The sequence below is a fragment of the Typopeltis vanoorti genome, chromosome 20 (assembly GCF_054136105.1).
Source record: "Typopeltis vanoorti isolate ZY-2024b chromosome 20, IOZ_Tvanoo_1.0, whole genome shotgun sequence".
In the NCBI taxonomy this organism is placed as follows: Eukaryota; Metazoa; Arthropoda; class Arachnida; order Uropygi; family Thelyphonidae; genus Typopeltis; species Typopeltis vanoorti.
The window spans coordinates 57,127,689-57,154,953 of record NC_143568.1 but is presented as its reverse complement, the minus strand read 5'-3'; the positions used below and the strand labels follow the sequence as shown (position 1 = coordinate 57,154,953).

Genomic DNA, 27,265 nt, shown 5'->3' with positions numbered 1-27,265 from the left:
ACCAACTATATGATATGTCATATAGATAGCCCAGGCACCTAGTATTTTTCTTGCGTGTGCCTTTCCATAAAAGTTTTTTTTTTAATCAAGTGTGAATAAAACGAACAGGAAATGAAAAACAAATGAAAACCGCTTTACAGTATAATGTTACCTACAGATTAGTCCTGCTTATACAATTTTTTTTTACACGGAACTCAACAATTAATCATAAGTTGATTTATGATACATCGTTCTGACGTAATAATTCTCCTGCAGAAACAATACCACAAGATTGTCAGAATTTATATGAATCTATATTCAGTAATATAATAAAAAATTTAATCCTAAACTGTAATTCACGGCTTCTCTAATGATCAGAGAATGTAACATCTTTGGCAGTTAAGAATGAAGACATGGAAACAACAAGTTATTCTAAAAGAATAAAAAGTCCAAAATTGGCGTTCATATTTTAACAAAAAAATAATAATAATGATAAATAAATAAAATAAATTCTTGGGTCATTAAACTGAACATATCCGAGACCCCTATTCTCGTTGTAAATTTTCTTTGAGATATCCACAACCCAACACAATCTTATAAACAGGAAGATCAAAAAAAGTACAATTGCAATTGTGTTGTTAAACGTGTAAATCAAATTCCCCCAGCAGAGAACTTGATGCAGTAACATCGTACAGTGTGATGGTAAAAATGCTTATTGAAATCAGATAACTCGAGTCAAGGTGGGGTGAAAGCACTCATCCAGCAATCTGTTGTATGTCTTATTGGTGGTTATAAACAGGAGGGAAGTTGTTTTAATACTACATCAAATGATTACGTCAACTAATTACAAATATTTTATATAAAATTTGTAAAAATGATGATAAAGTAAATATTATCAATCAGTTAAATGTGTGGAAGTTTTTTCTATGCAGCATAAAAAATGAGACTCTGCTCTGGATAAACCTAATATGAACTTACTATTAGAGCGGGAAAATGTAACAGTGAATGGAGCTTTTTCATCAGTATTTTTTGTGTTATTATGTATGCATGAATTTTTTTCCGTTCTGTTTTTTTTTTTTTTTTTTTTTTTTTAAAACCCGGTTTGTTGTATTAGCTATCTATCGGCGGCTTTTTTTTAAAATAAATTCTTCAAACTTAGCAATAACTGACTTCATTATTTTTCTTAAGGTACATAATATCAAAAACATAAATATTAACGACAACAAAACTAGTTAAATACAATTTATAGACAAAATAACTGCCTACTTCTTTTACTAGGAAATTATGCATATTTTTGTGTACAAAACTCTTCTTTTTACTGTTCATTAAAATACAAGAACAGTTTCCTGTAAATCTTCAGTAAAATACGCCTTCAAAATCAACAAACATCAGATTTGACTTTTAATATACTGAAATAGGTTAATACATTGTAAACTCGTCCTAGTTGCAATTAAACTCAGAGGCTGTGAAGAGTTTCCTAAGTTGATAGTCCATTACTCATAGAATGGATGTGATTTTGACCTGCATGGTTTTGTAAAAAGATGGTACATAACACTAGCAATAAGAATCCAAAGCTAATGAAAAGCACTTTAAGTAATCTATGACCTTTCTCTTGAAGCTCGGATGGAATCACTTCAAGAAATGTAACATGGATGAAGGTTCCTGCAGCTAAGCCTTGAAGAATAGCATTCAGTGTCTGACCAGCCACAGACTGACTGCTGCCCAAAGCTAGTCCGATAGCCTAAAAAAAAAACAAAAAACAAAAAGTACATTAGCATGAAAAATAACGTGCGCGCACCCCCCCCCCCCCACACACACACAATTAACTAAATAAAACGGCACCCCATGCTATTTGGGATCTTTCGCTTTATTATCTTGCTCGATATTTACAGATAAGCAACTTCATCAGTCAAGACTGCCTCTTTCATAAATATCAGAAATATGTCTATGCATAGACCTGGCAAACTTGAATTCACAGTCTCGATATTTACATTAGCAACATGATATTTGTATTGAAGAAGCTCTGACTGATTCATAAAAACAAGTATTAGAGCGGGCACTACATAAATTATATACTCATCGAGACCTTGTCATAAGAATTCATAATTCAAATAATCGTAACTGATCCTATTAATATATCCAGCTTGTTACTATAAACACAAAGCCCGATGTACAAAGGTAATGGTGGCTCTATGATGAACAAGCATCGCTTACGAACTTCTGTATACGTTGCCCAGTTGGCAATAAACTGATTATAGTATTATCTTAAAAGACACGAGCTTCCAAAGCGTGTATATTCGTCCTTTATTAATGTATTTTCTAATTCCACTGTCAGATAAGTTGTTTAACCTTCTCTCTGTGTACAGGGGTGCAAACTCACCCCAGGCTAATAAAAATGTAAATAAAAAGTTGCCGAATGGAAAATTTCCAAAGTTTTCTTAGGAATGCTATCTGTGATGTTTCACACACAATTTGAAAAAAAAAAAAAATCATTGAAATCAGTGAATTTGAATGTATAGTAAGGCTTAAAAGGCACCTGAGCGCTTAACCGTGTACAGGAGTGCATATGCACCCCGATATTCTCCATACAAAAACCGGTTTTTGTAATCAGCTGCGTTAGTATTTTTCCATAGTTTGTTTTGTATTTACATTCCTGTTGCCTGAAATATATATATTTTTGCTTTGCTACCATATTCGCTTTGGAACTATGTATGAGCATGTATATTTTTCTTCGTTTTTATTAATTTTTTGTTCAGCTTTCTGGTGTACACTGTAGCGTACGTACAACAATATTTTACTACTACTTATTGCTACTAAGTTTGTAAATTTGTTTTGTGATATGTTTATTTTTTTGTTGTAGTTTTTATAGAATTTTTTTTTCTGTGGATATTTTAGATAATTATGACAGGAAGAAAAAGAAGTCGTACCTTCGAGTTGACAGATCTTTCAGAGGAAGTGTAGTCAGTTGTTTCATCAGATATGCCAAGCGATGATGATGATTGAGATGTGGAATTAGAAAACGATATTTTTGATGGCGATTTCTCAGCTTTTGACGATGTTGCTGAAGAATACACACACACACACACCACATTTAGATGAAGAACTAAGAGAAGAAGAAGCAAATGCGGAATCTATAGCTACTGTGGACGCTTCAGCTGCTGGTTCTTTTGCTGAGAATATCTCTGAAAATGTTGTTGCGTATCCAAATAGAAACTCAAAACTGAACAGAAGATGGACCAATGTTTTCCTCCCGATGTACATAAAGTTCCTGATTTTCAGATATTTCGAGAAAGAGAAGGAATTGCCGGAGCAATACTAACAATAATTCAAGGTCTCAACGCAGATGCTACTTGTGCCCGCGGTCTAATGACATCAAGACCAGCTTGAGCTGCTGCATTTGTCAAAAAGCAGCGTTTAAAAATCAGAACAAAAATATTTGCGATAAATGCATGAACACTGAAATTCATGATGATTAAGAAATTATTCATACCGATTCTGACGATGCATCTTAAATTTATTTTTTTTTTATTTATACAAAACTTTTTAATTTTTATATTTTTAATTAATTTTTTTAATTTTTCTATACCTATCTTCTTGAAAATCAATAAAATTTCACAAATACTTACGCAGCCAACGTTTTCTTTACATTTTGCACTGAAAATGCATGGGGGTGTAATTACACCCCTGTACACGGTTAACGTTAAAATATTTGTACACAGAGAGAAGGTTAAAATGCGTTTTTTTTTTTTTTTTTTTTTTTTGTGAAGTACGAAACTTTATACTTTCAGCATTTCTTATAGAAATTAATAAGTAATTGTAGTCAAAAACAAAGTACGCTATCACTCATTAAATACAAAAATCCGCTTTTCTCTATGAGGACAAAAGGCTCATGCTAGATTAAATAAGCATAATATATTATCAGGATGATTTACTGTATTCTATCAGATTAAGTAATAGATATCCTTCTCTTTCTCGAAATATCTGAAAATCAGGAACTTTATGTACATCGGGAGGAAAACATTGGTCCATCTTCTGTTCAGTTTTGAGTTTCTATTTGGATACGCAACAACGTTTTCAGAGATATTCTCAGCAAAAGAACCAGCAGCTGAAGCGTCCACAGTAGCTATAGATTCCGCATTTGCTTCTTCTCTTAGTTCTTCATCTAATTGTGGTGTGTGTGTGTGTGTGTGTGTGTGTGTGTGTGTGTGTGTGTGTGTGTGTGTGTGTATTCCACTAAATTTTTACTTCGTATTTGAAATATAATAATAATAAGTGACACCTCAGGGACTCGTTGCAGGAGGGCACTGCGTATAGCCCATTCTCAACGACTTAATCCTCAGTCTACAAATAACGCCATTAATAGTATATTATGTCTGTAAGTTACTTGGTCGATATGCCTGTATGATGAAAAACCAAAGTTAGTTTCAGGGAGGAAAAACTAGCTACCTCAGTATAAATTAGTTAATTCCCTTAATTGATTAAGGGCGAATTAACATAAAGATTCCTCTCGTCACAACAATAATCGAACTTGGATCTTTTCCAATCAAAGAACACAATGTCTCGTCGCGCTTCCAACTGCGCTATGGAGACGTTATACAATAAAAACAGGATATATACATAGAAGTTGAAGGGTCTCAAATGTAACAATATAGCCACAACTTTACAGCATTAATCAGCACATTTATAATATACATAGGGTATACATTAAACCTTCCATCTGAACGCTATAATATGAATCTAGTATGGTGATGATCTGCTAAAATATCTGAACTAAAACCAAAGACACTTTTAAAACTATCCACGAACACTGTTATTTAAAATTCAGCAGACGAATAGGCCAATTTTGTGTTACAAACAAACTAGCTCTCAAGCTATATACATTTATTCCACATCAAAAATCATTTCCATATTACACAATCAATGACGAAACTTTGAAATGCATAAAAATATACTCTTCAGAATGCATAATGTATTTATGCACTTACAAAAAAAAGTGAGCCATATTTTTCATTTAGCCCATAAGTTTCATTTGATATACGTCCCGTATACGTTTCATATAAGGTTGTTGAAATAATTTATATTAATCCCATCATATATTGAACAAGAGGTAAAAGAGAAGGAACATGTTGTTTTGTTTCAAGGATATTTAGGATTTTAAGGATATATGCCAGCTGAGTTAGTTACTTGGAATTACGACCGAATCAACTAAGACTCTGAGACCAGTATATATTACTTACATGCGTTAATAGCCAGTTTTCCTATTCTGCAGTGTCTGATTATGCAGCATGAAAAAACCTTTTTTTGACTTACTTAGTTTCTGAAGTACATAAGCAAAAAAAGTTAATATCAGTAAAGACTATATGATATGATGAGAAAGGTCAAAGACTAATTCAACTTGAAGGTTGATTAGCAGATTTCATGCAGAGGCAACAGGGTTTTTTGCTCGGGTTTTTCCTCTTGCACACATGCAAGCCAGCTTGGAGAACAAGTGACGAACATAGCAAACTATGCAAAAAGGACAATCTCTTTCAAAGCATTAATTAGATTTCTTTATTGTCAATCGCAACATATATAATTTTGTACAGTCTTGAATCATTTTGCCTAATTTGTAATAAAACTGGTCCTTTTTAATACTAAAATTGAGATGACGCATTGAGTCTTAGTAGATCTGAAATACAAACGTACGTTGAAGTCCATCCAACCAGCTTTAGAAATCATTGTACACTGTTTCCAAATATAACCACCTAATATTCTGAAATTTTTAGAGTCTCTGACCTGAAATTTGTTATCCGACTGTGACCAAATTTTCAAACTTGTAATTCCACAGGCGCGAGTTATTTGTACATGCCAATTAGCTGTACATTTCTTTCTTTCTCCCACCCCCCTTATTTATTATTACTATTTTTATAGGCATCTAGAGAATGAGGAAACAAAATGTGGTTCGAATTTCGCTGTAGGTATGAATGCTTGTGATTTTCTTTAGGTGGGAGATCGATTTCACTGCCCAGTGTCAGACCACCTCCCCGTTTATGGGAGGCCTGAAATGGCTTGTGAAGGTCTTTGGAGCGGCTCGGGTTACCGGACTATATAATAAATAAATAAAAATACAAAAATATATAAAATTAAAAAAAAAATTCTTAGCCTATACACGGTGCTAATGAACTATACGTTTTCAAAATCCTCTTGTGGGTAGGAGTCACATAAAAGAACCGAGCGTGGCAATATCAAAAACTGAATACGATTAATATACCGATCCACTAAATTCGTTTAGATATGTTGCTAAATGAATGGAATGGAAGATTCTAAGATTTATTTAAACTACTTGTTATGTCATTTCCATTTAATGATGATATGAACATGGAAGAGAGGGAATTCCTGGATGCTGAACAGCATTTTTTGAAGATGAAATATTGGGACTAAAACGTGACGTATTTCTAAAATCAAGAACTTGAGGTCTAGGCACTTTTGCAAATTGCGATAAGTTCTTGTGAGCCAGAGCATGACAAACTTGCTGCAAGTATGCAATGCTAAATTTCAGGTGTGTCTGTAAATAAAAAGCCGTAATCAGGATTAATTTATCATTATATTTCATGTATTATTATGTTATGTTAATAGTATGTTATTGATATACTATTCATAAGTTGCACTTTTTTGAGTGCAGTATCTCCTATAGTTAGATACAGATATTATTCCATAGAATAGCCTACAAAATTACTGTAAATAAATATATATCTATATATATCTGTGATATATAATATCTATCTATTTCACAGACATTATATATTTATTTACTCTCCTTTGACGATCAATAAACCTTCATTAATAAAACCAGTCTTGATATACTTGTCATTAATTTTAGCTGCGTGAATTGTCAGAAACCAAAGGCTTGGCCACCGGTAGTATACTGTAGAAGAATTGATTAAATGTTCATAAAAAGCCAAATATTTTTAAGCATGTATAGAAGATTATGAGGAGATAAATGCAGGTTTCACACAAGTGACAAAGCACGAGCTGCGAAGCAGAGCGATACTCCGCTCCGCTTCGTCTAACTCAGTTCCTAGTTCAGAGTACAAATTTCCTTCGCAGTGCCATTGATGGGGTAAAAGAGAGCAGTGAGCATGCCCACTAAGTGTAACGCATACTTTTGTGTTATATATATGCTTTTTTTTTTTTTTTGCTAAGTTGGGAAACTGTAGTGCTCTGCAGATGGCTACTAAGTCACTCACCGATATTCCAGAATGAACCCTTGCTAGTTTAAACCAGTTTAGCACCCCAAAATGGAGAGATTTCGCTAGATAATTTGGGAAGTGATGATGGCATTCGCTGCCCTTTTGAAAGTGTGCTGACTGCAACTTGAAAACTTTCACAAAATACCCAAGTGTAACTATCAAAAAAATAACTGATTAAAACTAAAATTGCACAGCATCATAAACAGTTACGGGGGGGGGGGAGTAACAACAACTCTGTTGCTGTGCATTTGACCAGTTGCTGTGCATCAATTACAAATGTTTATTCATTTGTAAGCGCCTCCGTAGCTCAGTCGACATAGATGAAGCTCTTTGGGTGGAAAAACATGGATTAGAATCTCGTCTAGGAGGCAAATAACCTTTTATAAGAGCTTTTCAACTGTTAGTTGATTCCATATGGTGGTGGCAAGGGTCAGCATGTCATTCTGCAAAAACAGACAAACTGGTCAGAAGAACACACGATTTTGTGCTCTAGATAATATTAAATTTCAGTGAAGCCATAGTAGGTTTTTAACAATTTTTATACCTACAAGGTTCTTTACATAAACTATACACTACTAACAAAATTTATTTTAGTTTTGACATTATGTTATCATCATTAGTCAGCAAACACATATGATATAAAACACCAAACGGAAAAAATGAAACATTAGGACACACACAAAGAAATCAGTCTCATATTGAAGTCGTTAGAATATATAACTATTGGAAGATGGAATTACGAATTGAATATTACTTAGAAGGATGTTGAATACCATATGCAGCTAGACTGGCATGGATAAGAAGTGGCCTTAAGAGAACAAGAGTCTGTTCAACAGAAATGAAACGTCATTAATCCTTAAGGAAGTCTGTCAATTCTAAGTGTTTTCAGATGGAAGAATGACTTTTGTCCTTTGAAAAGACACGACTGGTTCGAATCCGCTTAAGGAGGGGAGAATTTTCAGGCCGTTTAAACTGAAGTTGAATTATCTCGCATCAGAATGAGATGGAATTTTTTCTACAACTTATTTTTTTTTTCTGCAGACAATCAATTGCACATGCCCAGCTTTGAAGTCTGATATAAAATCCATGGAAACTGTATGGTGACAAATTTTATTGAGTTTGATCCTCTACTAGTTTCGTACAACATAATACACTTTATCAGGAGAGTGAAATTTAAAAAAAAAAAAAAAAAAAAAAACTTACAATGACTGAGTTAAGCAACAAGCAAATTAACAGAAATGGTAATATGACTATTTGAAACAATCCCAACAATGGTGAGCGCGCGCAATGGGTATGCATGTGGCTGTCTTTAGGTAGGAGATAAATTCCATCATCCTGTGTAAATCTACCGCCCCACTTATTGGGCCTGAAGTGACTTGAAAGAGTTTCACTGCTGGTGTCTACAGCAGCGTTTCTGGAGCCCTTCTCCAGAAACGAATAAAACGAATAAATGAAAATGAATAGAAACATATCCTTAGCCCATTCACCGTACTAATATACTATAGGTTTATAATCTTTCGTGAGTGGGACTCACATAAAAATATAATAGGAACAATAGAAAAATCCAGAACTAAACGGAAGGAGTCCTAGAACGAATGACATTCGTTCTAGATATTCCTCTTCACGAATACCCAGGCAGTCGATGAATTACAAACTAAAAGGTTGAGCGGATACCGAAATAGCCACCTGGCCTAGATTCGTGAAGGTAGGAAAAAGAAGAAATAAAAAGCTCAACGTGCAGAGTCTTCAGCCCTAACTTTTTTGGAAAGAGGCTTGCAATGGGTCTTCACACTTAGCCATCAATGATAGCCAAACTCATGGCTATCAATGGTTTCAGAGGCATCAGGTGACAGGATGGAGCTATATGTCATGCTCTGTCCCCTGCATATCTCTCGTGATCCTAAACCCTAGCAAGCAGATATTATGGTATGATACAGTGAGTTGGTGGTCTATTTTCTTGAGTATGTGGGTTAAAAATCCGAGTTTCTGAAAAAAAAAAAAAAAAACTGACTCACTAACTCCAAAAATGGCTGAAAAAAAGCCCTTTAGCTGGAGACTGGAATGGAACCTTCTGGCGATCTAACGTTATGAAACAGGGCACATATCACATAGAACCACTACGGTATTTTATTACAATGACTATCCTTATTTTTGTTACGAAGTAACAAAATCAGTATCCAATTATTGGTCACAAAACCTATAACACAATAGTGCTATAACTACTGCATGTGCATGTGGTTAAAGCAAAAGGAGTAAATAAACGAATTTATTGAAAAAGCTAGGTATACTCATTGGGGAAAGACTGTTCCAAACAGAGGGCGTATGAAAAATGACTGGTAGCCTGTGATCTAGCACTATGTAAGGCAAGTAAGCATCATTAAGAAATAAAGTATGAAAAATTTGACATCCCAGAAAATTGCTCTTCTTTTTTTGAATGTCACAAATTTTTATTACGATTAATAGGATTTAATTCCAAAAAGGAAGTGATCATTTTTAAAATAACGATCATGATTTTCCACACATTAAACGATAGGCTCTTCATTTCTCTGGGCCGAATTTACATTTTTGATATGCATTTTCTGATTTACAAACACAATCACACGTTATTCTGACATGATATTGAATAAAGTTGATTAATTCAGCTGTTATTATCTATAACTTAAGTCATTATGTTAAAAAAAATCAGCTAATGCCTTTTTGTTCCCGTATAGGGAGTAGGCGAGGCGTTTTACTCCTATCTAACTTTTGGAGACTGAGTGGGCAGTTCAATCTCCACTGGTAGCCAATCAGAGATAGCTGGCCCAAGGCTATCACTGATTAATCGGTGCATAGTAAAGAAGGCGGCTAGCAAGTGCCGCCATCTCGTGGTCCGTAACCCTAACACAATATTTTTAATGTCTGAAAATAGTGTGGGTTCGACGGCCGATTTTCTTGAGTTTCCAGGAGAAAAAACCCGCTTGCACATGCCAGAGATCGACTAACTCGGGAACCGGTTGAGAAAAGGCTTAGAAAATGTTTTCCTCTAGTCGGAAACTTTCACGTTTCCGACGCAGAGTGAAAACACCACTTCTATTGAGCTACACAGGCCTTTTATGTTTAAACTAATATTTTAAAATCAGTAGTAATAAAAAAAATATAAAATTTATTATTATACTTAAATATAATACGTTCAAATTATTTATAGTAATTTAGACTTATTGGGTTAAATGAAAATTATTACAAGAAAGAAAATCGTAACTAGTGGGGGATTTGCATATTTCTTCATTCAGGATGGAATCAAACTATCCAGCCATCACCTAAGTGTACCTGAATTAATACTTACTTCTTAAGAAGGAAGGAACATATTGCAAGTTGTGAAAGCATATTATTTTATACGAACTCTTCACAATATATCAGCGTATTTAATAATCCATTGTCTTTTTTTTTTTCTACCTTGTTTATCCCTAAAGAATTGGATCCTGTCTGTCACAGTGACGTATGTCATTTATATAATGATGTCTCGGTCGGCCTTGGCTTCTTTCTTTCTTTTAGTCTTTCGATGATCATCTTGTTACGTGTTTCTCTTAGCGCACGTGTTAGAACCTCCGTAGCTCAGTCAGTATAGACGAAGGTCGGAAAGACCTGGGGTCGATTCTCGTCAGTAACCCTTTATCTGGTTTCTTTCGACCAAAGCTGAGTTAGCCGGTTTCATACGGAGATAGGGGGTTTTTCCACCCGGAAACTCTGGTTTCTCGTCCCACAGAATAGGCAAACCGGCCCCGTGAACACACATGGATTACAGACATGAATACGTCCAAGCCATATGCGGATTCCGAGCCCGGCTAAAATTGGAGGTTGGGGAAAGCAATGGTGAACTACCCTGTAAAAAAAAGCTCAGCAGGAATACTTTGTGGCCAAAGACTACAAAGTCACCTACGGTCGGAAACGACTGAAAGGGAAAATCAGTCAGTAGAATTTAGTTTCTTAGAAGCGTCTGTATATTTTTTATTTGATATAAAATATTTGTTTCCATGATATGCTTAGAGGGGGAATCGACAAAAATATGGATGTTCCTTTTTTTTTTTTTTTTTTTTTTTTTTTTGTATATGTCGTGGTGGTGTGTGTGTGTGTGGGGGGGGACTTCTCTTGAAACTGCAGATATAATGCGACATATTTTTGACCACGTGAGATAAATATTCTCTCCTTGATAAAATAGCAATGAGATTAGAATACATGCAGTCCCCGGGTTACGAACGAGATATGCTCCTGAGAACGTCTTTAAGTCGGAGTTGTACGTAACTCGGATCCCTCATGAACAGCGCATATACGGTAATAATAATATTACCATATAATGGCTCATATGTCGCAATAATAATAATAATCCTATACTCTAATAATAAGTTACAGAAACTATTGTGCTCTTTCTTTTAATTCAAACAAACAGAACGTAAAAACAAACATGTGGGTTTGTTTACATGCGCGGAAGAAACTAGTTCCTGAATTATTAATTTAATTATTTAATTCAGTAGTTCTCAAACTTTTTTGGTTCACGGCGCCCTTAGTGTATCAGGATTTTTTCATGGCACCCAAAGTCAGAACATAGGCCAACCTAACAGTTGCAGTGCGCAGTTGGTGCGGTTATTTCAGTGAAAATATTGGAATATTTCGCGGCACACAGTTTAGGAACTACTGATTTAATTATTAATTATCCTTATGGAGAGCCCGTTCGTAAGTCGGGTCGTCCGTAACCCGGGGTACGCCTGTATTTATCTATCAGCCTCAACTCCGCTTAAACTAAATACTGTATACTTTTTCTATAACACAGTAAGAAGAGAAATCTATATTTATTTTCTCAACATATCTCGCTAAAACCTCCTTCACGTTAATAAGAAATTTATATATTTTTATTAACAAATTATATCTCTACAATATTCATTTGCACCATACAGATGTTCACGAAGTGTCCTCAATGTTTTTTATGAGTCGCAGTTCGTGTCGTTCATGTTGCAAATGTATATAGAAAAGGAAAACAAAGTATCAAATATGGAATACGTGACATCGTGTTTACCTCTTACACAGGCCAGTCAGCAATTCAATATATATTATGGCAGTAGATGGCGCTGAAGGTGATGATTCGGTGAGAGGTTCGGTGTAGTGGTGGAAACAGAGTTGTACAATAGGTGTCCTCTCGCGATGAGTCTTCAGACTCCTTGGAGGTGTCACGAATAATAATAATATTAGAGAGGAGCGAGCTTTGTTATCCCATTTATCATAATCAGCAATAAAGAATTAAAAAAAAAATAGCTACGAAGTCATTTATTGCCATCATCGACTAGCGGCAAAATTAAGCTCACTGAAGGTTTACAAAAGGATGACATTTTTTCCTTAACATGATTTCTGCTAAATGGTTCTCTTTTTAATGTGAACGCTGATGAAACGTGACTTTGACACGAGTGATTTCAACAAGTGGAAATTAAATATGAAAAGAATCTGGTCTCATTATTGCGAACATTCAGTGGCATTTAATGATTTTGATTGTTCTTTTTTTCGCAAATGAAAAATTTTATATTTATATTTATTTTTTATGTCAATTCTACCATGTAACGTTATAAACGTATAGTACTACGCAGTGGCAGCCCATACATAAGCACTGCGACACTGCAGCACCCCCAAGGAAAAAATGAAAAATTTAAATTTTGTTTGTGTTTATATATAATAACAATGCTTACAACATTATATAAATGCAATACAACATGTTAAAGGTTACAGCTTATGTTTTGACATTGACTGAATAGTTAATAATTGGAATTGTTCGATTAACGTTTTAGATTACGAAACAAATGCATTGCGATCTAACGCAGATATTCGTTTGCGCTTGTCATTGTACGTTACGTCATTCCCACACTCCTCAAACGGCAGTGTATCTTTAGTATCCTTACGCACGTTATTTCTGTGAGATATGAAACATTTATTATTGGTGCGTGGTGAACTATTTTTGTCAATCTTATTTTATTTTGTTAAAATAACATATAATTATTTATTTATTATAGATACAAGGCTGAATTATGACGAGTGTCACTGTTGAAAATATGAAAAGAATTATATTTTATCAATTATCGTTACACGAAACAAATGCACTGCTATCTAATGCCGATATTCGTTTGCGCTTGTCATTTGCACGTTACGTCATTAGATACACTCCCGCTTGGGCAGTGTATCATATGCTTCCGCGCGTTATTTTTGTGAGATATGAAACGTGTATTATTGGTGCGTGTTCGTGATGAACTATTTTTTGTAAATCTTATTTTATTTTGTTAAAATAACATATAATTATTTATTTATTCTAGATACAAGGCTGAATTATGACGAGTGTCACTGTTGAAAATATGAAAAGAATTATATTTTTTCAATTATCGTTACACAAAACAAATGCACTGCGATTCGTTTGCGCTTGTCATTGCTATTGGTACGAAACTTTTATTATTTGTGTTTGTTCGTGGTGAGGATGAAATATTTTGAATAAAGCAATTTTTAATATGTAAAATTCGTTACTGATTAGGGAAAAAAAAGATTTATATATATATATATATATATATATATATATATATATATATATTATATATGCAGCACCTTCACTTAAAAATTTCACCGGCCGCCACTGGTACTAAGTGTGGGCCTGATGGTTAAATAATCTGAAAACTTTATTCTCGAGGCAAACATAACTTTTCTCTAGCCTACTTCACATAAGGGCAGAATGGTGGTCACACAGGACAACAACATTTATTTCCGATCTCAAGACATTCACAACCTTCCATGCCCACGGTGGAACTCGACAGTGTGCAGGAGGGCGAGTGTGCTGTCCATTTGGTCATCGTGTCATAAAATTTGAAGTTTTCTAAAAATTCATGCTTTTAGTTATGTCGGTTTTATTCAGTTTATGTTGAAATGATTGCCAAAGAAGAATGACTGACATGTGGTAGAGGGAAAAAAAAAAAAAGATTTACCGCACAAATGAATTTCCTGACAAATAATTAAGCTAAAGCAACATTTCAACAATATTCATTCAGATTTCTTGATGGAAAGAGGTTAAAATGACAAGAAGGAAATTTAACCTCGATCAAATCACGGATTGTTTCTCTAAAAAAACAAAACAAAACTAGAGTATGAAAAGAGCATTATCTGAAAGAGAACGTCAATATTAGAAACCTTACAACATCACCGAATAACGCACATATTCAGAGAGAGAGAGAGAGAGAGAGAGAGAGAAACAGCAAATTATAAGGGGTGAGGGAAATGGAAATTACATACACTAAAAATAATATATAACCAATTAAAGAAAAGTATTAAATGGGGGGGGGGGAAAGCGAAGATCGATGTTAAGACAGAGCCCGCCAGTAGAATCCGGAAGTGACTTACGTGGAAACCATTCTTGTTAATCTTTACCGAGTGGCCAAAAATAGTTTAGCATGGACAAACAGAAATCGATTTTGTGAATGAGCAGCTCTAAGAAGTAACGCAATGACGTAAAAAAGTTATTATCCCCACCTACCTTAATGTTCTTTTTCTAATCTTGTGACAGTTTTGAGATTTACCCCCACCCCCAAGGCCAAATAACTGAATATGAAAATCAACTTCAGTTACCTGGACTCTAATTAGTGTTACAGAATTTGGGATTTCTGCTTCGAGGTACATAAAATAATTGCACATGTTTTTAATTGTGGGAAAATTTTAACAGTATTAACAAATAGTAATTATAAGTCTCATTTCACTGCTTGGAAAGCTAGAAAACTAACTGACAAATAAATATTTCAAAACGAGCGAAATGATAAATTCACTATTGCTATTTTTATTGCTAACAACAACCAAACACCATTCCTTATCAACACGATTGAATATTGATGGTTTTTGGTATATTGCAATGTAGATATATTTTTTTCTTTGCTAATTTTACCATTAAACAGTCAGAAGACCAAAATGAAAATCATTCGACAAAATTTAATAAAAGATCCTAAATACAAAATTGCACTGAATTCCGCCAGACAGCGAGGAATTAGTGTCATAACTTGAACCATTCTTCCAGAACGATTCGATCGTTTTACTATTATTATTATTGTTGACGGGTATCTCCAAGGAGTCCAAAACACCTATCACACCTGCACAATGTAACCTAATTCATAATGAGAGTAAGAAACTAACCATTATTAACAGTGTCTATTATATCCCTCCTTAAACTGATTCATCGACGAACTGACAATCACCTCAGGCAACCCATTCTACTCATTCACACCCTTATAGAAAAAAATCTAGATCTCACATTCTTGCTAAGTGAAACTTTATTCAATTTCCAATAGTTTAAATGTTTCTTTCTTATCACCTTTCTTCTGCCCACCAATTTTTATAACCCACAAATCTTTAATCTATCCTCGTACAGAACATTCCACGGGCCCGCAACCATCTTGGTTACTCGCCTCTGAATCCTCACATCTCTAAGAAACCGCAGTGACCAAATCTAAGTACAGTAGTCCAGATGTGGACGTATCAGTCTTATAAAGATGAATAATAACTTTTCTGTCCTTACTAGTCAGCGTATTTTTAAGCATCCAAGTGATCTCCTGTACTGTTTTACAAATTTTTGCGATATGACCTCTGAACTTTAGTTCTTTATCAACCATAATTACCAGATCCCTGGCTTCATCAATTTTCAGCTACGAAACCTCATCAATAGAATATACTGACCGAAACTTTTTCAACCCGAAGTGAATAACTTGACATTTTGTTACATTTAAAGAAAAAGTATTATCCTTTGACCACAACGACAGCCGATTCAAATCATTCTGCAGGATCGCTACATCGTCTTTATGTACTATAGCTCTTTATAACTTAGCATCATCAGCAAAAAAAAAAAAAAAAAAAAAACTGAACACCACTCTGTAAATCGTCTCCAATATCATTAATATACATACTAAACAACAATGAACTCTTGTGGAATACCATTTGTCACTTTTTTGAATTTCGACCTCCTCCACCATCATACTCTAATGCCTGTCTGACAAACACCCTCTTATACATCTAACCAATCCTGTCATCTATTCCCATTTGTTTTAGCTTACTTAATCAATTCGTATGGGATATTCTGTCAAATGCTTTTGCGAGATCCAACAACATAACAGTATAGCCATTACCTTTATCCAACTGTAGTGTTACTTTATTATAGAAACAAGGTAAATTGCTAAGGCAAGATCTCTCCTTAACAAAACCGTGCTGATCTCTAAAAAGTATCAGATTATTTTCCACCCAATCTTGAATTCTGGCTTTAACCAACTTTTCCAAAACCTTAACCGGTAAAGTAACAGGTCGGTAGTTTTCAACTTCTGTTTTTTTTTTTTTTATCCATCTTTATGCAATGGAACTATCACATCTTCCCTCCGCGCTCTTGAAACTACACCCGAGCTGAGACTTGAATTAAAAAGCCTAGTCAAAGGCAAGTCCAGTTCTCTTGCACATTCATGCAACACACGCGACGAAATCCCATCTAATCCAATGGAAGAATTCACATTGGGATTTTTTAATATCCGAAGTATTGTTTCAAATTTTTGCTGAACTTTAGTTCTTTATCAACCATAATTACCAGAACTAAAAAAAAAAAAAAAAGAAAAAAAAAAGAATAATAAAAAAAATCACTATCAATACGTATTGAGTTGTTGTATATTGTACATTACTGTTTTAACATTAATTAAATAACTCAAAGTAGTGAATTTACCACCCCGCTACTTTCGAAGGTTATTTATTCGTTAATTTTCTAGCTTTCCAATAAATGAAAATGAGACTTGCATGATGTGAACTACTTGTATAATTATTATATTTTATTAATTATAATCGTTGGTATACAATACAGTTTGAATTTGTTCAGTTTGCAATTTCTGATTTTATGTGACCGTTTAGAAATGCAAATGTACTCCTACTAACGGAAGGTTGTAAACCAAAACTTATAGAACATTTATACTGTGGTTGGATTTTTTTCCCCTATTTTATTAATTTTATATAATTTTTATGTACACACACACACACACACACACACACACACACACAATCCGGAAATCCTGTTCTTAGAGACTAAACATGGAATTTTTTTCAAGCTATTTCATACGTCCAGTAAGCGGGGCAGTGGTTTCACACCGAGAGATGAAAATTATCTTCTGCTTCAAGGCAATGAATGAGTCGCCAACATCCATGTCCATTGCGGTATTCGAATCTGCAGCAATTTGGAGAGCGGATACTTGGCTAATCAGACCTGCCTTGTCGATATTTTCTTCGTTTATGATAGAGCTATCACGTCTGTGACAAATTTACAGTAGTCAAACATCTTTATTTAATGTTGCTACTTTTGTAAAAATGTGATGAGCACATTTTATTTATTCGAATCAAAAATGCGCTGAAGAAATAAAAACGGATTTTAACAAAGATCTTAAATACGAACTTCTAATCAGAATGATTAGAAGTTCGTATTTATACCAAAATACCAAATTTTACTGAATTCCATACTGCCAGAGCGAAGTTGCGGAGTTATTAATATACAATATACAATTTCGATAGGCTTTCTCCAGCAACAGTGTCTCTGAAGCGTACTCGTCATGATGGGTTCAAATCCTGTTAGAACACGAGAATATGGGATATTCTATTTCGCGGAGATTATAGAGTTTCCTCTCCAGGAAACTCGGGTGTTTCGTTGCACGAACACCCGAGGTGTTTGTACAGGTGTTTTATGCCGGTAAATCAGGCATAAAACACCGGCGCTTAACATATTAGCCTCATGGGCCCAACTGCTTCCGCCGTAATTAAATTAAATCCAAAGTTACTGAAAAAATCTGTAAAAAAATAAATAAATAAAATAAATAATAATTAAGACAGATGGACAAACGTTTGTACAGATTCAAAACATCAAATTTCGAATACATAAATAAATTTAAATAATATTTCTTCAGCTGAAGACCACGAATAATTTACATAAAGACGAATATGAATGTATCCAATATGTGCTAATACAGAATATTATTATTATACGACCATTTCCATGAAGTTAGTAGAGTCATCGCGGCGGGAGACCAAGACTATCTAACTAATGTTTTAGACATATGGTATGTAGGTCTTATTTGTACTCTTGTCCTCGATTCAGCAAAATGTTAGGGAAGGTCCTGGCTAAGGGTTATTATATAATTCGAACCTGGTCTCTCACACTGAGGGATAAAATTAATTTACTACTCAGTTACTTCTGATTATATATAAAGTATATTATTATTTAAGTATAAAGTATATTATTATTTAAGTATAAAGTATATTATTATTTAAGTATAAAATATATATATTTTAAGTATAAAATATATTATTTATATATTTTATATATATATATATATATATATATATATATATATATATATATATATATATATATATATATATATATTATTTATATATTTATATATATATATATATATATATATATTTATATAAGCTTATATATTTAATTTTATAAGCTAGGTTTTAATCCTTTTTCCCAAGTAAGCAAACAGACACGTAAGTAAAGTTTGCGGCTGAACGTAGTTCAAGTCTGAGGCAACTCGTTGTAAAGGTGGAGTAAGCCCTGATCACTTTCCTTAGTATTTTCCCCTTGCGGAGATGTATGATGTAGATCTATGCATTAAAGGCAAGGGCCTTTAATGCATAGCATCATAGGTCGAAACCCAGACCGGTTTCGATCTTTACGTGTCTGTTTGCTTACTTGGGAAAAAGGATTAAAACCTAGCATATAAAATTGCTTGGTATCAAATTAAGGGGATAAAAATCCCTTATTATTTTACAGCCAGTATGCAAAACTCTGAGATCGAAAACTACGATCTAAGAGATTCATGTCGAAGAACTATCGGCGAATCCAAGCGTAAGTGAACACCTGGTAGTACAACACCAAGGCAACTCGAAGCAAAGGTGGAGTAAGCTCCCTCACTATCCTTGATATTTTCTCATAATGTAAAACACAGCTCCTAGGAGATGTAATACTGCCCTACATTATGAGGAGAGGTCACTACCCAGACCGGTTTCAACCTTTTTTGAGGTCTCATCAGTGAGTAGGTAGACCTGGATGATAAGGGATTTTTATCCCCTTAATTTAATTAACTTCGCCAGAAAAAATAGCCGTTTGGCTTTTTATTGCTTGGTATCTTTAACATAGTATATACCCAAGGTAAAAAAACTTTCTTCATCTTACTCTCATTCTGAGATTTTTATTTAATAAGCTCAAAGCACCTTGTGGCAACTTGTTTAGGTAAAATTTATAAACACTGCATTACATCAACCTTGCCATTTTATAAGTCTGGCTCCCACTGATGAGACCTCAATAAAGGTCGAAACCGGTCTGGGTGGCCTTTGCCTTTAATGCATTGCATCATACATCTCCGCAAGGGGATGTGCTTTGCATTAAGGGAAAATACTAAGGAAAGTGATCGGATCTTACTCCACCTTTACAACGAGTTGCCTCAGACTTGAACTACGTTCAGGCGCAAACTTTACTTACGTGTCTGTTTGCTTACTTAGGAAAAAGGATTAAAACCTAGCTTATAAAATTGATTGGTGTCTTTAACATCTTTAATAAATATATATATATATATATATATTTATTTATTTATTTTTATTTTTTTCAGAAGTATCATTGCCCATGGGGGGGGGGATTTTGACCAGTAACGCTTATTAGCAGTATATCTTACGTATTGCCAGGTGATCCCTCTCCCTAAGTGTTACTGAGCTCGAGTTTACTTAATATCAATGATAAAGCGAGAACTGGCGATTTCAAACTGTCGCTATTTTATTCTTAAACGACGTTACTTTTTATTTTATTTATTTTTGACAAATTATATGTATATATTACTTGGTAGTATCTGGTTTTTATAATATTACCTTGAACATTTTATTATTATTATTTTTATTAATGACACTGTCTTAATTCCAACAACAAACAGTATGCATTTTTCAGTACAGTATTCTTAAACGTTCACTTAATTTTCTAAGAATGGTCTTGATAACTAATTATTGGTTATAGTTTAAGGATTATTTAAACTCTTCTAATCGCCCTCTCTCTCTCTCTCACTCACTCACACACACACACACACACATACAAGACACATTTACTACTCTATAGGCTTGACGATATAGGTGATTGACCTATCTATTCGCTGATGTATATAATAACTTAATTTAATGACCAGCGATTATACTATATATATATATACAGGGTGTTCGGGATAAATTTGACATATTTATAATTAATTATATTTTTCCGTAAGTTACATGTATTAACACACACTTCTCTTCATTTAAAAGTTTGGACCCTTCTTCATTCATATACAAGATGTCAGAAAGGATGGATAGCTGGAACCTACCTGAATCATGGAAGAGAATAACTTGTATCATGATGATTCGTGCCCGCCATCAAAATAAGGATATTACGACTGCTGCCCAATGCTCCCTGAATACAGTAAAAACAATCAGGCATGAACTAGAGACTTGCAATGGTGACTACGAGGATGTAGCAAGAAGAAAGATCCCTAGCAGACGATCTGATTGCGTTCGTACAGCAGAATTCCTCGCAAATCTGCAGGAACAGGTGTTGAAGAACCCTGGCATTGGAATTCGGGCTTTGTTCGTGGAGTTGCTAACTGTAGTCAAGCCCTGGATAACAAGGGTAGCCAATGGTAGGCCGTATGTATGGCAGCAGGATTCGGCCCCTTGCCACACCTCTGGGAAAAGTCAAAAATGGTTGTCTGAAAATTTCTACGACTTCACCAGTCCAAATGTTTGGCCTCCAAACTCCCCAGACCTTAACCCCATGGATTATTTTGTATGGGGCGCAGTTGAAAAAGACACCAATCGCACTTCCAGTAATACAAAAGCCCAGTTAATGGATAAAATTAAAACAGTTTTTGCGGCCCTTCCCAGGGAGACTGTAGCATCAGCTTGTTCGAGGTTCCGAAGCAGAATTGAAGCTGTGATCGATGCTAATGGTGGTTATTTTGAGTAAATCTTGTTGATAGTATTGTAATTAACTCTGCCTGTAATGTTTTTTTGTCAATTCATTAAATTTAATAGATACAAAGAAGATTTTCTTTTTCCTTACGAAACTGTCAAATTTATCCCGAACACCCTGTATATAAGTGATTTTATTTTATCTCCTCATCGTGCAGAGTAAATGCTATATTAATAAAGGACCAAATGTCTCTAAACATAATCAAGCAATCTACATATTTTTTCCGCATAACTCTTTGAGACAGTTATATTTGAAGATTCTATATTATGATAAGCATTCTGATCTGATCAACAAGGCCAGTGTTGCTGAGCTCCACAAATAAGCAGGGAAGACTTCTTGTAATAATAAAATATCACAGAGCATAAAATTTTACACGATGGATATAATTACAGCAGTCAAATTTTAGTTCTTTACAACTTGAAATATCATGGCGAATATCTATAATGGCAAAAGTATTTTATAAAGATCTTCCACTACAGTGGTTCTAAGCAGATGTCAAAAAGTAACAAATGCGTTGCGAGGCTCACATGGAGAATACCAATAAATTGAATTCATAAAAATAATTCTGAGTAATTTCTTGTTTTTTTTTTATATTTTCGAAATGACTCGTTTATAGGTATTAGGCTTCTTATTATCTTCTTCTTTCCATTTTTCGTCTCTCGATGACTTTCCTACACTTGATTGCAGATATTTTAATAACATTCTGGCAGGTATTCGCAGTGAAAAAAAAAATAAACAAGTAAAAAGATGATCTGAAACAGTTATAAAAAGGCAGATTTTTTAAAATAGTATTCTTCTTCCATTAGTGATGCTAATTTTCATAATGGGTAAACTAAGATCCGTTTTTGTCTAATTTTACCACTGAAAATGCTCTAACGAAAAGTGACACTGAGATGAGGGGACAAATTTAGTTGAGCTCCAAATTACTACATTTCATTAAATGCATGTACTCAGCAAGGAATTATGACTATCGTTTCGTTCTACCAATAATAATAAAAAAAAGTCAAATGAATGTAACCAAAATACATTTAATATAACATTTCATTAAATTCCGCACAGTCAGAGCAGTGTATAATTTCCATAATATACAAAGTCCGTGCTTTGTATAATTTCAAAACGTAAAGGAACATTATTGTTCACATAAACAAGTTAAATTCGAAAATATTTAAACAAGAATTTGAACATTTTAAAATATGCACATATTTCGTTTTCCATGCACTGTACGAAAACCAATTATGAAATACCGAGAAGCAGTAAACAAAGCAAAAAAGGTAAAAATAAAAAATTATCTCACCTGACCAAACGGAATTGTTAAAGTAAACACTGCCGCAAACCGGATAACTGTAGGAACAGGAAACTGATGTCGCGAGACGTTCACTCCCATAGCAAAAGCCACTAGAAGCTCATGGACACCCACGCCTACTAAGAGATTGAAGAAGATGGACACATTAGTTTGAAGTCCTAAAGCAAGTCCTTCAAACAGTGAATGCACACCCAACGATAGAACTAGTAACACAAATCTAACGCCTGTCTCTTGTCGCATTAAATAACTTATATCCGAGTGACTGTGACCCTCGTGATGATTGCACGAATTTTCAGTAACATGCGGTTGTTCATCATTCAATTCTGCCTTCATCTCATTGTTGAGAGAACGGTCCATCACTTCATTATCGGAAGAACTGTCATCACTAGCTTCCACACCACTCTCCGTAGTACAATCCGTGATTTTTTCGGTGGGTTCGTAGGATGGAACAGGACTGTTGCCACTCATTTTTTCCTGGTATGCTAGAGCTGCTTGTTCAATGAATAGTGCTAGGAGAAATCCCATGAAAATTACGCATTCAGTGACAGGAAAAGATGTGTGAATGTCTTTGACCCGTAGGACAGCTTCAAACTGATCTCTAACTTCTGGCATGAGACCAACAAAAAATGTAGCCAGGAACACCCCTCCTGACACGCAGTTGGCCAGGCTGAGTGCAAGCATGTAACGAGAGTTGCTGAACATATCAGGTTGTCTGACCACCCACCAGTATGGCAATAGAAAGGCAATTAACATACTCACAAACAGTCCTACCAAAGAGATCAACTGAGCTGTTAGAATTTCCATTTTGAATGCTTTAACCACTTCAATTCCATGATGAGGTACAATATATTATGACGTCATTTGCACTATCACCGCATTTAACCATTCCACCTGTTTCCTGACATGAGCAGGTGCATATTTTCTCAGCGTCGTCAACCTACATACAAAGAGAGAAGATAAGGCATCGTGCACGCAGTTATACATATATCGAGCTAATTAGCCATCGATTTAATAAATATAACCCACAAAATGTTGCTTGTCAGAAATTATAAAATTCAGACTGCATTCTTTCATATTAATATATTCATCTTTCTTCCTTTCAAGTCACATTTTGTGGTTTATTAACATACGTAGAAAACAGATATCAAGTCCTTAAGCTGTGTAGCTGTACGACAAATACCTCAACATATTGCAATGATTATACAGTTTTCTTTTTTACCTGTCTATCAATGCTTTCCTTTTCTCTTGCCTCTTCGCAATGATTTCTACGTTAACAGTTACCCTCACTCATCTGTAAAATTCTCAGAAAGACTTTTACGGCTATCCTTCTCGAATCGAAGTCATGGATAGTTCAACTCCTGTCAAACTAAAGAGCAGTTACTTTATAAAAAATATATTTTTTGTTGTAAGTTTTAAGAAAAGCACACGCAAGCTCTCCCTTGCGATAGCGATTGTCGTACCACGTGTATTAGCTCATCCGTGTCACTGTGAATGACTTCTGGGTTGGAGAGTTTTGTGTCTAGTTCGCTGTATACGGAGAACTTACAGTGTACTTGTTAAGTTAGGCATAGGTCACAGGCCGCCGATCTCTGGAGTTTCACTTTGAAGTGAAAAACTCGTTTGATGTACCAATTTGATTCTAAAAATGACCAGGGAATAAATATTATTTTGGTTCTCTTTGTATGCTATATTATTCAAATTCGATGAAAGTGAGTGTTGTCGATTTGATTTTAAGAAGGGAATTTGTAAAACTTTCTATTATGGGAACAAAAACAGTATCATTACATACTTAAAGTAAGAATTCATTTAGCATGGATGCTAATAAATTATAATATTAATTTAGCAATACTATATGATAACAATGCCAAATGTATTATTATTATTCGAATACCCCAAAAGTTTCATTTTCGGTCAGTCCCACCCTAAGCCTATTCAGAATAGTATTATTAATGTACTATAGCTCTTCCTGAGTAGGATTTAAAATAATAATAAAACAAGGGATAGATTTCTAACATCTAATTACATTAATTCATGTATACTTTATTTTTTAAAAAATTACTTTAAATATTTAATTTTGCATTCACTTTTTAACTTGAAAAAAAAGTTTATTACTATTTTTTTATTCTTTCTGCGATTCTTTACAAAACAACGCCGAATCATCTTCATCAGCTGCATAGAAAGAATACGTTTACATGCTTACAATGTACCATGTACACAGTATATGGATAGATGTGTATTGTACGCTATTTACAAGTGTTCTTTACTATAACAAATAAACTAAATAAAACCTCTAATGCCTTTTATTCCCAAAAAGGAATAGGTGTAACACCTCAAGCCATCACTAAGCTGGAATGGCGCGGCCTAACGCTATGGATGTAAACGTTATTTCGACAGGGCTACACTGACAACAATAACAACAATAATAGTATCTCCTTCGACCGAGGGAGATAACGGTAAGAAGCAATCTAACAGAGATAATATCTGTCATACTCTCATTGATTCAATGTCTGTGAACTCACTACCTCATCCGGTAATGCATTTTGATAATGTTTCTTGCGTCTTGAAAATATTTAAACATTTACATGAATTTTATACTTTAATCCACTGTAAGGACACAGATGCATTCCCTTAAAACAGTGTCATATGATTTGTGTTCATATTGGAAGGCACTTAGGAAGCACTATTCTGAAATGGCTTGTGGAGAAAATGCATTACCGAATATATTATATATCAACGATATTATTTAGCACCAAACTGTAGGAATTTATTATATTCACGATACTTTGAAGGCATTACTGCTGGAACTCTAACTGGTATCAAAATTTTAACACAGATTAACGTCATTATTACGTCATTCATAATGGCTGTTTAACACTACTCTTTTAAATAACGCCCGAAGTATAAACTGGAGTTCTTGCCGCCGTCATTGTGAACCTGGAAACAGTGATGAGTCTTGTATTCCATGTTTATTTATTATTTTTTTTATTCCCATGGTTACTGAATAAAGATTAAGAAAGGATAAAGTGTATGGAGAAAGAGAGACAAATGCTACGCGACGCTTGCTTTGATACAGTCTTTGACCTCGTTGTTCTCTACATGGAAATAGAGTAATCCAATGAAAATGCGTGTAGTGGAATATATTATTATCCTTACACCCATAATAGAGTTCTGTTTTTGTCAAGAGTTTCTGATCTGTGAAATAAACTCCTAGCGTCGAATGGCACTACTGCTTCTACTATCTTTAAACAACGACCGAAACGAAAAAATATACACACACAAATTGCGTGCTAAAAATAATCCACAGAGCGTATTATTCAACTAAAATTCCTGTTACCTGATTTTTACTTTTAGCCAGCAATTAGTCAGTTTTTTGGTATGAAAATAGAATACATGCATTTGAAATAAATACATTGAACAAAATAAAGAAAACCATTGGTATATAATAAATATGATAAATATAAAAATATAATTATTAAAAATAATAATGAATAAATGTGTAATATTGATTATGAATAAATAAATTATACGCTGTTGAAAAATCTATTATACGTTAGTAATTCCCTTTTGTGAATTTTGTAATTTTAGAACAGTCCAAAGTAGCGTTTTTTCTTGGCAATTTAGATACAAGACCAGAAAATTACATTTTCTTCATGCTTATACGGTGATCAGAATACATCATGAAAATTATGAAAACAACTACCGGGTCAGAGTAAAACTTTTGCTTAATATAAACCAAAATAAACATTCGACGTTTCAACCTTCACATTAGGGCCATCATCTGGAGTGTATATATATATATATATATATATACACAAAGAAACAAGCAGCACTAAAATCTACATGGTATGCTAACGTTATTGATCAACCGTTTAAACTATTGGCCTGACCTCTAGTGGAAAAAACCCTTACTACATCAAAGCTAGATTCCTGTTATTATTATTATCTATTAGGTTACAACATTAAATTAAGCTGGAGAACAATATGTTCACACAAAAAAAATTACTTATATAAGTGTGCATGTAAATTACAACAAACCAGTATGGATAGTGGCCAATAAAAGCTGAAAAATTGCTTAAAGTCCTAAAGTCAGGGTTTGCTGGAAAACTAAGTGGTCTGATCTTTTTTTTGTTTTTTACACTAGAGGTCAGGCCAATAGTTGTAACGGTTGGTCAGTAACTTTAGCATACCATGTAGATTGTAGTGCAGCTTCTTTCTTTGTATATATATATATATATATATATATATATATATATATATATATATATATATATATATATATATATATATATATATATATATATATAGGTTTTTGTTATACTTTCTCGGGTTCTAGTCAGTTAAATTTATTTTTATAAATATATATATATATATATATATATATATATATATATATATATATATATATATATATATATATATATATATATATATATATATATATATATGTGTGTGTGTGTGTGTGTGTGTGTGTGTGTGTACTCCAGATGATGATGACCTTCATGTGAAGGGCGAAACATGGAGTGTTTATTTTGGTTTATATTCTACTTCGTTTTATTCTAACGTGGTAGTTGTTTCCATAATTTTCATGAAAGAAAAGTACTTTTTTATGTTTGCGATTGTTAAAAAAGTGAACGGTAATAAGATGTATGCTCAAAATTAATGCTAATATTCATTATGGAATGAAAATAAATATAATATATTTAT

General features: G+C 33.9%; 1 protein-coding gene across 1 annotated transcript; it reads right to left on the bottom strand.

Annotated features, from left to right (window-relative positions):
• Positions 1-1,134: 1,134 nt before the first annotated feature.
• LOC150095458 (zinc transporter ZIP3-like) lies at positions 1,135-23,987 on the bottom strand. The gene is made up of 2 exons (XM_090410468.1): positions 22,553-23,987; positions 1,135-1,720 (listed from the first exon to the last, which is right to left on the bottom strand). Exons 1-2 carry the CDS (start codon positions 23,363-23,365, stop codon positions 1,457-1,459), a joined length of 1,077 nt encoding a protein of 358 aa, XP_090266594.1. The 5' UTR covers positions 23,366-23,987; the 3' UTR covers positions 1,135-1,456.
• Positions 23,988-27,265: the final 3,278 nt, after the last annotated feature.